General features: G+C 42.9%; 1 protein-coding gene across 2 annotated transcripts in view; it reads left to right on the top strand.

Annotated features, from left to right (window-relative positions):
- LOC105277046 (lachesin) overlaps window positions 1–15386 on the top strand; it is a 137229-nt gene that overhangs the window by 112079 nt on the left and 9764 nt on the right. For both annotated transcript variants that reach the window (XM_011335183.3, XM_026968704.1), the window contains 4 exons: window positions 4509–4624; window positions 5325–5510; window positions 8861–9047; window positions 14792–14923. In XM_011335183.3, coding sequence (XP_011333485.1) covers window positions 4509–4624; window positions 5325–5510; window positions 8861–9047; window positions 14792–14923 — 621 coding nt within the window. The remainder of the gene's footprint in view (window positions 1–4508; window positions 4625–5324; window positions 5511–8860; window positions 9048–14791; window positions 14924–15386) is intronic.

Below are 15386 nucleotides of genomic sequence, written 5' to 3'. Positions count from 1 at the left end.
TCTCTAACTTCTATCTACCGGCGGATTCCGCGTTTAAGCCGAAATCAATAGGCGCGTGCTTCGATCTGATAAGTATCCCGAAGAGAGAGCTCTACCTCGTTTCTTCGCAGAGTGGAGGATCCTCTTGGCTCACACACGTACCCGGGTCTTAAGTCCATTTGTGTGCGCACGTGCGTGTGGCACGTATGCGGGTATATGGAAAATGTGCTAGAACTCTCTAGCGCGGGCTCCCCCTTCATTAATTTCCGACAGATTTTTACTACTGAATTGTTTGCGCGATGTAAACTGATCTCGGCACTCGAATATATGAATGTTAATTTATTTTGCCTAGATCAGCGTTGTCCCACATGACGAGTTTTGTACGATTTGGAATATTTCATACGTGTATCCGAAACATACATTTTACTAGCTACGACGATTCATAGTTACGAGTGTTTGCAAAAATGGCAGTTGGCGCAAGCAAAACTCGAAACGCTCACAGATACGTATCGAAATATGCGTGAGAGGCGCGATTCCCCGCGAGGGGTGGTTTACAGCTCGAATTTTAAATTACTTGGCGCTACGCGTGACATCGCGTCCCCCAGTTTACACACGGTCACGTGCAATCTCATTCCGTTTAAACATGGGGCTTTGTTACGTTTTGCTCAACTGCCTCCACCTGCAAGCGTGGCGTAAAAACGGCACCCTTACGTCGCGCGGTCGTAAATCCTTCGTTACTGGAACTTTTTAACGAAACTCTTTCGAGTAATCCCTTCGGCGTTCCGTGTTTGCCGAAAAGATTCCGTCGTCGTCGTCGTCGGCGCGCGGTACGTGACGTAACTTCCCTCTGCCCCGCCCGTGCACTTTGTCTTATGCAATTCTCCCAGGTAGAGCAGGCGTGCACGGGCGAGCGCGCTTCCTGCCGTGCAAGAATCCGTGGAATTTTTCGAGTTAGCTCCCCGAGCTGCCGCGATCTGAAAATCCGGAACACTTGAGCAAAAACAAAAAGGCCGGACGTTTAATCCTCGCGGAAATACGGAGTAATTCCGCCGTCTCCCGCCCTCCCCTCATCCCGCACACCTCGAACAGTCGCTCTCCCCGGCTATTCCGGATTGTCCTTCCGGTCCAACCATCCGACCCCTTCTCTTTTTAATTAAAACAGAGACTTTTGTTGAATTACATTATACACGGAGCGTCCTAGATTCACTGCCAGTCACTCTTTGACACTCGAAATCAAATTAAGAAGAATTAGGGTTGTTTCAATATTCGAGCATCGATATAATACTCGGATTATGGAGAATTTAACCGCGCGGTGAAAGAACTTTGCTCTCTAATTAGTTTCGAGATCCCATTTTATGTTTTATTGTCATTTTCATCAATTCCCGAATTAAAAATATTCTTGCCGGCGCGTGTTATAATAATTCCACTACTGCCGCGCAAATGTTTCTTTGATGACATCGATTCATTGTCGCAAGCCACGCTAATTGTCGCTTTTGCCCGTCTGCCTATTAGCATACGCATTCGAGCGTGTTGCGTTTCTTGCTGCTCGTGCGCTGAATTTCACGTGGAACGGGACCTTCAAAAGTGCTCTTCCCTCAGCCTTGATTACTCGTTTGCCCGGAGTTGCGAGACATTGTTCGGTTAATCATCGAAAATTGCGTCAAAATTCAATTTCGACTAAATAATATAATTAGTTTTTAAAAAGAAAAACGATCAGACATTTAAAATATAATCTTTCTAGCTATCATTTTTCACGTATTCCAAGATTCGACATCGGATAGATTGCACGCATCTATTACACTACAGAGTGACCCTTACACCTGTGATACAAGCAATAGGTGGATTCTGTTTCTATTGCGCGAATTTCCAGCACTGACGATCGTCTCGGACAGAAGAACGTTCCGCTATCTGGCGAAAACGAGGCACTATCGTGCGGGGTGCACATTTTAAATTCGCGATTTCGACGCTATAGGATTTCTTTCCGGGCTGCGGAGGAGAGAGGCCAACGAAATCCAAACTCTTTGAATCGGCGGACGGCTCTCCGCGGCTGCCATTGTGTGGGTGGCTTACCGTCGTTTTCCCGGGATAAAATGGGTATCACCGGATACTGCTCATCCCGAGTCTATCGTCGGAGCCGTCCAACGGCTCTCGAGGATCCCGAGCCGTCCCTTAAATTAGAGGAAAAACGACGTCCTCGGTGACTTTTATAATCGCCTTTAATGCCACGCGTCAAAAAGAGGAAAAAGGGAAAGATTGCCTTCAGATTCAGCATAATTGTTTTATTAGTGCTTGTTGCGAGCGCTTATTGCATGACAAAAGCGCCTGGCGACTTCACCGGCTTGGACCATTGCCCGTCAGACCCACGGAAACGGATTTATGAACTTTTCTTTATCCCCATCTTCCGGTGCTCCGTGATATAAAAATACTTAATTCAAGGAAAGAAAAAACGAATACATTGTATGCGTTTCCGGTGACTCGTATATTATTGATCATTAATATTTTCGCATTTTTGCATCAAATAAATGTCGACCGGTTCGATGAACTCCTGGTGCAACCGCTGGCAGAGTCGCGCGCGCAATATCGAATCGGGGGACAAGTTTTTTTTTCACAAAACGACTCGCGATGCGATTCTACCTCACGCCGCCTCACGGCGTAAACGGAACGACGTAAAACGAGAAGAAAAACCGGAGTTGGTTCCGGCGTAGCGCAGCCGCGAGCATCACGGCGATCTTAATTTCCTGGGCGGATGGTGCGTGATAATTTCGATGAAAAATTCCATCCTGCGCGCGGCGTAATTAATAAGGAGACGGCCGGACCGCGCGCTCTAACGCACGCGCTTCGTAGCGCCGGTGCTATCCGGCCGCGAAAGCACCTAATTAATTAGATATCCCTGCGACAAATTGCTAGAATTACGCCTCACTGATTACAATTACACCCGAAATGAAATTCCGACGCAATAAAAGCGCAGCATACTACACTCGCGCTCTCTGTCCCGTCTCATTATTTCTCCGTCCTGTACTCACGCGTCCACGCAAATGTACGCAAACAGGCTCCGTCTACATTCCCCGCAAAATTTTATGAAAAATTAAGCGCACTTATAGTTAGGGAATCCTTTTATTAAAAAGAAAAGAGAGAAAACGCTGTTGAAAGGAACGAAAGGAAAATAGAATAGGCACATTCAATTGTTCGGAGACTGTGAACACTCGAACGTTCTAAGATTTCGATTCTTTTGAAAAATTTATTGCCTTCTCTTAATGAGAATTTCTATTATCGAATGTCTTGGAATAAAAATATAAAGGAACATGTTACAGGGGAAATGAGAAGCAAGTTAATTAGAAATTATAAACAGGAGCAATAGACAAAAATAAACGTAGCTGGTTTCCTGTTTAAACGCAGAATGGCAGCACAAGAGACGGAAATGACAAATCACATTAAAATGTATAAATTTTCCTATTTTATCTGGCGCACGCGATCGTTTCCTCGCCGGATTATTATTTCTGATGAGCCTGCGACGTTTTCCCGGCGACTCCCACAGCTTTCTCCCGTCGAAGCGAAAATTAAATTTAAGCAGTTAATAAAAAGCTCCCGGGAAGGGTCGAGTGGGAAAGGGAGCGGAACGAGAGTCTGCAGAAGCACGGAGGGAAAAGATCGGGGGATCTAGAAGGGGCGCATGGCGAGGGCGCGATCGGCCGACGAGAGGGTAGTCGTAAAACCGACCCGGGACCCGGGACCCGGCGCCCGGATTACGACTGCGAGATTCAAGAATTTCTCCATTTATCGCCCTTCTTGCATGAACGCATACAAGAATTCGATACGAGAATATGGGCGGTTCTCCGCTCCTCCAGGTCGCCGGAAGAGGCGCCGAGAGGGTGCGGACAAGCAAGAGGAGCGCATGCTGGATGGTTGCGGAGAAAACCCGGGGGACGAGGAAGGTTATCCAACCTCGACCTCCGCCTCGAATATCTAATCGACAGTGTGCTGCTCGTTCATGCATGCGTCTCGACGGTGCATGCGGATCGCAGCGGTGCATTCGACGAGACATTACTCGTCAGAGAATACGCCGGGCCGCATTCGTTCCTCCCTTACTTTCCATCCCTCTTTTTTCCGCGATGCATCACGCGTTTTTCGAAGCGCGCGACATGCGCGAGATGCGATCGGCCGCGTCGTAATATCCGGCGAAATTGAAAAGAGCGGAACGCGCCGCGTAACGCAAAGTGCGCTGTTTCGTTTGTCGTTTATCGTGTGCTCAACACGAAGGATTGAATCTCTCTCGTAGATTTATCGCACAAATGCAATAAACTTTTTCTCATATATTTCGTTATTTACTGTCTCTAAACACGCAGCTCTTGTCTTTTGCTTTATTTTTATTTTTATGTTTATGGGAGATTTAACTTCTATTTTGCGTAATGCATTAAAAATGACTTTTTGTTTGGTATTTATCATTCTCACACGATGTCCGACTCACTCGGACAATTGTATTGCATCGGAAAGATGAAAAAATTACGTGTCACATTATTGTGATGTTTCAGGCCAAATCACTCCGGAAGTCTTGCCCGAGTTCTTAGCTCCTTTGGAAAATCACACGGTGATCCAAGGTCGTGACGTTTTCTTCACCTGCGTCGTTAATCATCTACAATCGTACAAGGTACAATTTCCTTTCTCAAGCCATTCTCTCTCGTGTCTGATCGTAAGAAATGTTAAAAAAAAGAATTACTCGTTGCACGTAGCACGTTAAATATTGAAGAGATTGCTGTGAAACTTACATTGAGATTCATGAATATCAAAAAACATGGCAACGCGTCTCGTTTCAATGCCGAAGCATATAATATATAATAAATAAGGCGCAACTTTTTTCCGTCGAGGTTACGTGTATTTTTACCACAATGGTAAAACTATGTTAACGCGGCACAATCTAAATTTATACCTTTCCGAGTTATGCTTGATTTTTCTCGCGTAAGCTGATGTTCCCCGGTCTGGCTACATCCGTTCGCGACTACTATAAATATCGGCGCGGCGAGAATTTCGGTTTTATTATCTTGGATATCAGATTTACCTCAAGAAAGATATTGTCTATTTCTGTCAGATTTCTTAAAGCAGGAAATTGTTCCGCGTCTCTTCACAGTCATTGTTTACCGTATACGTTACAAGAACACGTCTAATACAAATTTAATTCCACGCAAGTAACAAGTCGCGAGAGCTAATGTACGACCGGATACGTTCTCCTTTCCAAGTTTTCATGGAGCAATTTATATTTCGATTAGCAGAGGGGGAATGTCTCTGGTTAGCCGCAATTTCCTCGTATTATCCCGAGAAATAACATCCACTCCTCCTCTCGGGTGTTCCAGGTAGCCTGGATAAAGTCGGATTCCCGAGCGATCCTGGCGATACACACGCACATGGTGGCGCACAATAACCGGCTATCTGTCACGCACAACGGACATAACACGTGGAAGCTGCACGTGTCGAATGTCCAGAAGAACGATTCTGGTACCTACATGTGCCAAGTCAATACCGACCCGATGCGCAGTCAGGTGAGCACTTAATGAAGAGGATAATCTCGGCAATTCGTTTATCAAAAATTAACAAACACACTGTAAACGTGTTATGCGATATAACGTTGAATTTCAGTGTAATTAAACAGCATCATGGACGATGCTGCTCACATTTTTTAATTGCGCGATATCTCGTGCGTATTTACACGTGTACATAATTCTTTTCTCCTCTGCCATTTATTTTTTGTTTTAATGACACGGGCACCCGCATTTTTTGAAACACCGCAAAACGCGCAACTTCAAACGGTATTATCCGCTGCGCTGCACTGCGCTGCGACGTGTATCCGCAATAACAACGTATCTCTGTTAAATTAATTTCCATTTACCTTCCATCCGACGCTTTATTTTTCATCGGCATTTCCGCACTGGAATCGCGCGGAACGCCGGTCGTTACACGCGGCGCTCTATCGATTTTCATCGACAGAGCGCGGCGTCGCGTCGCGCGACGTAATTCGATTAAAAAGATAGAGGTTTCGCGCAATTTCGCCGGATCCGTACGCGGCCGAATTTTTAAAATTCCATACGCGAGCTCGGCCATAACTTTTTAACGCGCGCTTTTTCTTCACCCCCGACTATTATTTCGCGGTGTAATATCGATTGTAATATCGGCCTACCGCTGCAGCTGCAGCTGCAGCTGCAGCACTTCAGAGTCGACGCACAAAAAGTGGGGATTATTTTATTCTGTTTCGAGTAAAAAAAAATCGTCGTTAAAATCGTACTGCGAACTGCTGTTCTTATGGGAGTCTCCTATAGATCTTGTTTTGCATAAGTTTTTTCACGCATTGATTTTAAAAACTCTCCTCGAACGAGACCAGCCATGGCAAGCGTATTATCGTAAATATCAAGTTTTCAAAAACGCCGGGTGCATTTTAAATATACCATAAATATATACATGTTTCACGCAAGAATATGGAGTGAAAAGGGAGATAAACGGTGCATGTATTATTTCGGAATAACATTCATCCACGATACCTATATTATTCCGCCAATCTTATCAACATTCTCCGCAGCCTGCAAACCATTTCGATGATAAACGTACTGCAATATTCAAGTAAGGACAAAATCATAGGATAAAATCATATGATTCTTTCAGCAGTAAAGACATCAAGGAACAAACAAAGTCGCGGCGCGACATTAATTATGCAGATTTCAGGAAGAGACGTTCGGGAAAACGCGTGGAAAATTATTGCCGATGTTGGTGCGGCAGGTGCGCATGTTCCTACAGCTTCCAGGATACCTCGAGGACACTGAAGATCTCGGTCCGCTCGAGTTATCCTGTCGCGCGCCTTAAATCCCAAGTCGAGCGTCTCGCGGCCGACCGACGCGATATTATTTATCGCTCGTACTTGCGTCGCGGTTTTTATTCGGGACGCAGGTTTGGGTAAATCATCTGGCATTCTCTGACAAAGTAGCACTTGCGAGAAGATGCAATAAGAAAAGGATGTGTTTTCAAGGAAGAGTTTTGACGATTAAAAAAGAAAACATGAAAATAGATTAAACTACTATGAAACACGTTGGTATCATTAATAACTAACTAATAATTAATTAAAAATAAATGAGGGTATCAATTTTTAGACAAGTTGATTGCAATTCTAATTGAATCGGTTATCGATCAAAGACGCTTGACATTTGTAATGTATAACCTAATACATATTCGATGTATAATAATGTATGATGCATGTGTGACGTATGTATCAAGTTAAATTTACATTAAATTACTTTAAGTGATCAATTGTGTCCCCTTGCAGAATGTTCGATTGCTCTCAGGAGTTCTAATCCTATAGATCTCTCTCCGTCTGTCTTCCATCTTCTCTAGCGTCTTTTCTTTTCTTATACACACACGCAACACATGCGTTATTGCACCCACCCCTATCGTCCATCTCGCTTCGCCAGGACGAGCACTTCGGGCCCTTTATCTCGCGGCAAGGCCGTATATTGCATCGGAAGGTTTCCCGCTCTGCCGGTCGCATTGAATTCCGTGGGACATGTGCGCCGCACCAAGACCAGTAAATTTCACCTACACACATGTTAACCTGCGACCGTCGCCCTTGCCCCAACGATACGTGCCCAGGACTGTAAACGGCGCCCTTTTTACACGGCAGCTTGCACCGCCAGACATGCTCTAGCAGGGTTTAAGTCGACTGATATCTTGTGCAATGATTTTCAACTTGGCGATAACGAAATTAATGTTGAATGTGATATTTATTAACATTTTGAGAATGTAGCATTATGTGATTATTGTATGATGTTCCATTTAATTTCGCGACTAAATTGATTGCCTTTTGTGTAATTATTGGATGCATATTCTTTCCTGTCTAAATAGGTATAATCTCAAAAATCATTGCGAATTTTAACATTGAAAAATGTTTTAATTCTCATAATTGTAAATTAACAATTCTGTAATTAATTAAATTTGCTTTTATTATATCTTTATTTAGACAATGTACATAACCCGCCAATGAAAAATAATATTTCTATCGAAATATCGAAACATTTACGATCGAAATATCTGCTTTTAACGTCATTATTTCTCGACTGAAGGTATATACAGAAATAAAATATTTTAAAATAATACATTTTTGTTCAAATTAAACGCGACTGAAACTTGGATTTCGTCAATCCCCCATCAGAGGGAATTTTATTCTCTCTTTATCTACACATTTACACGAAGTAAAATATGCAAATTTTACCATCGCTCCATTTGAACTATATTATTGTTATTACTAACAATATTAACTGCAGAATTTATATAACATTTCGCTGCAATATTAAAATACCGTCGTGATAAACGTGACACGAACTTATCCTGATGAGCGCGCGCGATGGCGAATAAAGCGCCAGTATTAAATGAAACAAATAAAACGCTCGGAGATGCGAGTATGTGTGTTAAAAGGATTCAGAGCAAATTTAAACTGGCGTTTATCTTATTTCCTCGTAAACCATATATATTTCGTCGCATGTTGGTCCCATTGAATTGAATAGGATACGTGCGCCGTTCTCCACGTCTAGTAAATTCTGTGCTCTCACACATTATATCGTACGCAAGGATATCCTCATCGTGTACGTGCTCAGGGCCATAAAACAATGCGCTTTTTCTACAATGAGTAGTTGGTGCCTCGTCTTCGTCGAGTCGCCTTAGTGTGGTTTCTTTGCCTTATCTCGATTTATCTCGAAAAAAGAATTTCCACCTTAAACTCTTTGGTACCCGCACACGCATGCATGCATAACATAATATACATAAAAGATTTCGAGAAAGTTGATAAAATTTCAATCATAAAGTACACGTAATCTTGGGCGACTCACAAGGGGCTCGTATTTCTTGGTTCCAGATGGGATACATGCAAGTGGTGATACCACCCGACATAATGGACGACGAGTCCGCAGATGGTATGGTCACCCATGAAGGAGGCAATATAAGATTGCGATGCGTCGCCACCGGCTCGCCGAAGCCTACTGTCACTTGGAAACGAGAGGATGGACGTAACATCATTCTCAGAGACGAAATACAAAAGCAATGTAAGCAATGTATCCCCAAATCTTGTAGCAATCTTCTGTCTATTCGGGATGATTTGAATTAAATAATATAAGCAACTAAGAAATACGCTGTTTAATTATAAAATCTAAGCTTGTTTCAGATCGAATTTTGATTAATCGAGTATCATGAATCGTGTGAATCATTCTTTATTGTATCGCGAGTTTAATGGTAACGCTACGGTCAAATTGCATTCAATCTGTTTAGAATTAAACTGCATTCAAAGCCACCAACGCTTAATTGTATCACCCTAAACGATAATTACCATTTATCACTATAGATGCAGGCAATAGACACATTAACGAATCACAACTGGATTCCATCGAACTCAAAATGCAACACCACTGTGCGACCCATGCTCTGATGAACCTATATTCATTTATTGCTGATATTTTAGAATACGCTTTGAATCGCGTTACTCGCAGAGCTCGGCATACTCATAAAATCGAGTTATCCGAGATTCCTTTGAAACCGCATGTTTCGCAGATGCATCTAGCAAGATGACTGTACGTTTCGCCGGAATAATAACAGATTCATCCGAGTCAAACAGTGCAAATTGCCTCTTTGCGATACACGGAGATTACGGAGTGGGCGCAATGTAAACCGGATTTATTAGTACATTCGATATTCCAAAGGCAGCGTACTTCCTTGCAAATTATGTGGCGAATTTTGGTATCGAATCGACGTTCCTGCATCGTTCCAAGTTTCAAACGTTTCGGAAATTCTTTTGTAACGTATCACGTTGTGCGCAATGTATCAAATTGTATGAAGTCAATTAAATTAAGTTTACGGTTGTATATTACATTATCAAATAGTACCGAGCTATCAATGTTGATTTCTTGCACTTTCTTTGCACTTCTTTGTGCTAGTTTCTCATCGTAACCCGAATATTGTTTAGCTAATTAGTTTCTTTTTAATTATTCGCCAGTAATTCTATATTCTCGATTTCGATACTAATTGGTTTCGGTAAAATAATAATAATAATAATACGCGCACGTGCGTGCATGCATACGTGCACGCGCGTGCAGCGATGCACCGAGATACAAGAACAGGATGGTAGACTCAAATTTTCATTTACGATTTAATCAAACGGAATTTGATATAACAGTTTATCAGTCGGACCAACGGATCCTAATTAATTGCATGTTTAGTGATACTGCATACAAAGCAGCAACAAACTCCGCGATTACGCGTTAATTAAGTTCTTCATCGCGCTAATCAATGCACGGGGTTATTATTACACCAACGTGTTTAACTTCCATCAGAGTCACATTAAAATAGTTGTCGGAATTTCAGCCGTCTCGTCGAGCGTCCGCTTTAAACAGAAATAAATAAATTCGTCCAACTCATATAGAATCATGAGAACAGTTCCGTCCACGTTGGCACGTTCAAAATAGAAAGTGATTGAAAGTGATGAGTATAAAGTTTTACAATTATTAATTTACAAGTTCCCCCCATTCTTATCACGTTTTGGCTGCTTTGAGGAATTCTCTTGTCGATTTCCGCTCGGCCACGAATATACAGGGTGTCCCGGGTTTTAACCGACAAACTGCGGGAGCATATTCTACTAGTGGAAATAAGAAAAAATTCTTATATCGAGTTTGCTTAGAAATGCTTTATTACAAAGTTATAAACCAATATTGAAAAGGAATATGAGATAAGTAACAACGGAACATAGTGTAGAATTTGGAAGGTCGAAGATGTTTATGTTACGTGTATTCACATGTATTCATGTTCACTATGTTGAAACGATTCAGTATGATTGTTACTTTCACAACAGTAGCTGTTAGATTTCAATCGTCGTGTGAACTAGCAATTACTATCAGAATGCCAAAAGTGTTTTCAAATGAGGAATACACTGATATTCATTTCGTTTACCGGATTCTGTGACGGAAATGCACGAGCTGCCGTACGAGAGTATCAACGTAGATTTCCTAACAGGAGAGTACCAGATAGTTCTGTGTTTAGTAATACCCATTTGCAATTACGTAATTTGGGTTCATTTCGACCTATGAATGAATATGATGATGTTCGTTCAGCTCTAAGACACCGACGACGCTCGGAAAGAATCTTAAATCTTCGCCAAAACAGCTGGATACAGTTAGACGGTTGTCCATCGCACTATGCTAGACAAGTTAGAAACTGGTTAGATGAACATTATGCTCATAGGTGGATTGGTCGAGGAGGACCGGTTTTCTGGCCTCCAAGATCGCCCGATTTAACGCCTCTTGATTTTTATTTATGGGGAACTTCAAAAAATAAAGTTTACAGTACAGAAGTAATCTCGCTTGAAGATTTAAAGCAACGAATTACTAATTCAGTTACTGAGATGCAACAAAATTTTCAGAAATGTCGTACTGTAACAAATTCTGTACTACGTCGATGTCTAGCTTGTATCGATGTGCAAGGACAACATTTTGAAATGCGTCACTAAATCATTGCGTACAGAATTTTTATTTTTGTGAAAAAATCCGTTGTTACTTATCTCATATTTCTTTTCAATATTGGTTTATAACTTTGTAATAAAGCATTTCTAAGCAAACTCGATATAAGAATTTTTTCTTATTTCCACTAGTAGAATATGCTCCCGCAGTTTGTCGGTTAAAACCCGGGACACCCTGTATATATATATATATATATATAATATATATAATATAGTATAATAACTTCAGCGATTCGAATTAAAATAGCAAGTTAGGGTTTAATGACATTTTACACCGCTCGAAAACCACTGACATCTATCTGGAAACTTATCGTGCAGCGATATGCTCTCTCTCTATTCACGGGAGGACTTTCTAAACACGGAAACCATTTTACCTTTTAAATTATAAATTGATAAAATAATACCAGCACATCGCTTCTGCCATATAAGGATCTTTAGTCAATAAATATTAAATTCCGTTCACGTGCTTGTCAGTGACACAACACGTTTGTGCCGTGTTTTCTCTTCCCTTTTTGAAAATTACGACCCTCTCGTCCCACTGACGGATCCATGCGCCTCCTCTGAATTCAGTTTCAAATTATCGTTCGTTCTTATAAATTCACTTCCATTTCAGACGTAACTTTTACTATATTCATCATTGTTATATAAAATTTAACGAATATAACGAAATAGATATCCCTCTTCGTGAGTGTCCAACCGTCTTGGACGTAACAACTGGAAGATTTGAAGTGGAAGATAAGAATTGGTCAGAGTTTAGAGTTGCTTTAGAGTTCGACAGGACTCAGTTTCGGGTTTGCACGTTCAAAGCGCGTTGACATCTGGTCTGATGTATCATATACGTTGAACAAACTCCAACCGTGAAGCAGACGTGTTGCAGAAACAGGGTCGCAGTTAAGACGCGTGCACACGTCGACAGGAGTCTAGTTCGCTGTTGGTCATCCTTGCTTTATTATTGAATTGCATCCCTGGTCGCTGTGATTTATTGCAGCCGGCGAATACGAGGATCATTTATTTAACGTGAAGAAATCAGACAGGAATACGCCGCTAAATGTCATTTACATTTTTTCAGTTTTATTTAATGTCAATACAATACATCGTATGGAATTACAATTCCGCTTCAAAACTGTTTTCGCAATATTGTGACAGGAAACTGAAATTTCGTTTTAAATAAAAATTCATCAAATTTATTTAATTATTTCCTTTTGTCCCTTTGCGTATATGCGGCCATTAAAATAATCAGAATTGTATATGAAGCACGAAACTGATACATGATATTATGACTAAAAATGAACGTTTTTTTTACGTAAAAATTAAAATTGCCTTTATGATGCGCGAGTTGCGTGAGATGAGCATTATTGACAACATCACTAATGGTAGCCACTCTTTTCACGCCGTTAGGCGGAATTACGCTCGAGAATAATCAGCATACACATAAAAGAGTAGGCGGCTCGAGTCACGGCAATGATGATTCCGTCGATCCCTTAATTAAGACGATCGTGCCGACGCGGCTGGAAAAGTGTCAGAGCGATAAAATGTCGGAGCGCATCAGCGCGGAATAATCGATCGTCTCTCGCGCTTACCGGGCACGCCGGTAATTAATTACAGCACGAATGGTAATTTACGCCCCGCGGCAAATATATAATCTCGGTCCTCCCCCCTCTCCCTCCTTTAGCCCAGCAATGCACACCGGGTAACACGTCTAAAACCATAAATTACGGCGCTCTGCTTGAAGTTAAATCGTGAAATAAATAAATCGATAAATATATACACCGCGCCCGGGCACCCTCTCGTGCCACCCTCCTCGTTATCGTCGCGACGTCGCGTTGCGTATTTCGCATACCCCTTCCGCCGAGGCGAGGCAAAACGCCACGGGACCGTCACGTTGATGGAGGTATCTCGCGAAGATTTATTTAGCGTGTTACGGATCAAGGCAGAAGAATCGTTCTGGCCCATAAACTTCCAGCGAACTCGCGTCCCCACGATTAATCCCTCCCGTAGGATTAAAGTTTACAAGGGTTAACGACCTTTGCGCCGCGACGACGACGACGATGACGACGACGCGAGGAGAACGAGGACGTCGAGGAGGAGGACGGACAGTATCCGTTTGTCGTCCTTCGCGTGTTAAAGTGCACTTATTGACCACTCTTACAAGCAATCCGCCCACGTCACTCCGGTAATCCGGGGATCCGCTGCGCGGAGTACATTCCCTGTACAAGCAACGATCCTGCTGGAAGGATCCCCGAATCCCCGACGACCTGTCCTCTTAACGTCATTCTCACCGGGAAGATCAGCCAAGAAGCTTTCGCGCGAGGAAAAAAAAAGAAAAGGAGACGGGAAAACTGCGAGTAACGACGAGGAAGGGACGGGGGTAGACGTAAAAGAAGGAATTCTCCGATCGTAATCGTCGCTTCGTGCCGTTTCCGTTCTCCGGCTGCCATCGTACTCTCCCCGACTCCCCTGCCACCCCTATCGTCGGATCGTCCGCTCGCTCGTGTCACTCTGATCTCCGAAGCGTCGTAAAAATAGACACCTGGAGGACACCCGGGATGGCACTCGTTAAACGCGCGAGAGACTTCGCGATCGCCCGGTGGAACGACGGGTTCGGGAAGGACGAAGGATAACGAACGATAACGCGCGAGTAAGGGATCGTAAAGTTACCCCCATTGTGCCGCTCACTCCCCTGCATATCGCGCTCAAGAGATGAAATGCATAAGAGAACGGGACCATCCATTCGTTGACAATCGCGCGATCTCGTCACTTCGCGGATCTGTCCATGACGATGACGCGACTCCTCCCTCCGGCGCCGATTAAATGGCAGACGAACGTTTTCCGGATTGCGGACGGAACCGGATGTACCGTAAATTTTTATGACGCGTCTCCCGGTAACGATGCTTGAAATTCGACGGTCATTGGGGTAACGACTGCCCTGGCCGAGTGCATCCCGCGGGGGTCGGACGACTCTCCTTTGTATTGATTGCATCCGTTTGGATAATGGAAAGTGGAAACCTCTCGAAATGTACTGAACGCGCAAAAGTTAATGATGTGCTCTTTAGTTACTGATGTAGTTACAGATATTGCAGAACGAAACGAGATCTTTTTATGACGTATGTAACTCCTCGAGACAGTAGGAAGTTCGAAGTCTTTACCTAAAAGAAATAGAGAAAGTGGCATAGTTCTTATTCTATAAAACGATGTTGACTTGTTTTGTGATGTTATCTTGTAACGCAATGATAATGATAATTAGCGCAATGATAATGATAATTGAATCTTCTTCTTGATTTGCAGCTATAAAAAGCTTCGTCGGCGAGACGCTGGAATTGACAGGGGTGCAGAGGCAAGAGATGGGCACGTATCTCTGCATAGCCAGCAACACCGTGCCGCCGAGCGTCAGCAAGCGTTACTCCGTCGATGTTCACTGTAGGTATCCTGCCGCGATGCAACCGTTAATTAGACGTTGCCTCGTGGTTGTCGGGGGGTATACATTAGCAGGGCAGCGCCTGGATATCGCCCTGATCACCCCACGTTCACGAAATTACCAGATACTGGTTGTAACGCCGTGAATCGGTGAATTTTGGGGAGAGATTGGAAGACTAAAGTCTTAAGTGAATCTGAGAATATTTTATGAAAATTGCGATGTTGTGCGAAAGTCGTTTTATTAATTTCTTAATTCACACGTTAAATTGGAAAATATTGTCACCATTGAAAGGTTGTCTGGACCCACTTCTGTGAGCTACCGCATAATTACTTACCTGTAACCGCCTCTCGCAAGTTTACGTGTGACAGGGTGGACGGATATAGATGAGCGCGCTAATTAATTATTTAATTAAACAGGGTGCATAATGGTTAGAATGCTATCGGCAATACGTGTTTGAATTTAGTT

The sequence above is a fragment of the Ooceraea biroi genome, chromosome 3 (assembly GCF_003672135.1).
Source record: "Ooceraea biroi isolate clonal line C1 chromosome 3, Obir_v5.4, whole genome shotgun sequence".
Taxonomy (NCBI): Eukaryota; Metazoa; Arthropoda; class Insecta; order Hymenoptera; family Formicidae; genus Ooceraea; species Ooceraea biroi.
The sequence above is the reverse complement of the archived record's forward strand: the minus strand, read 5'-3'. Positions and strand labels throughout refer to the sequence as shown.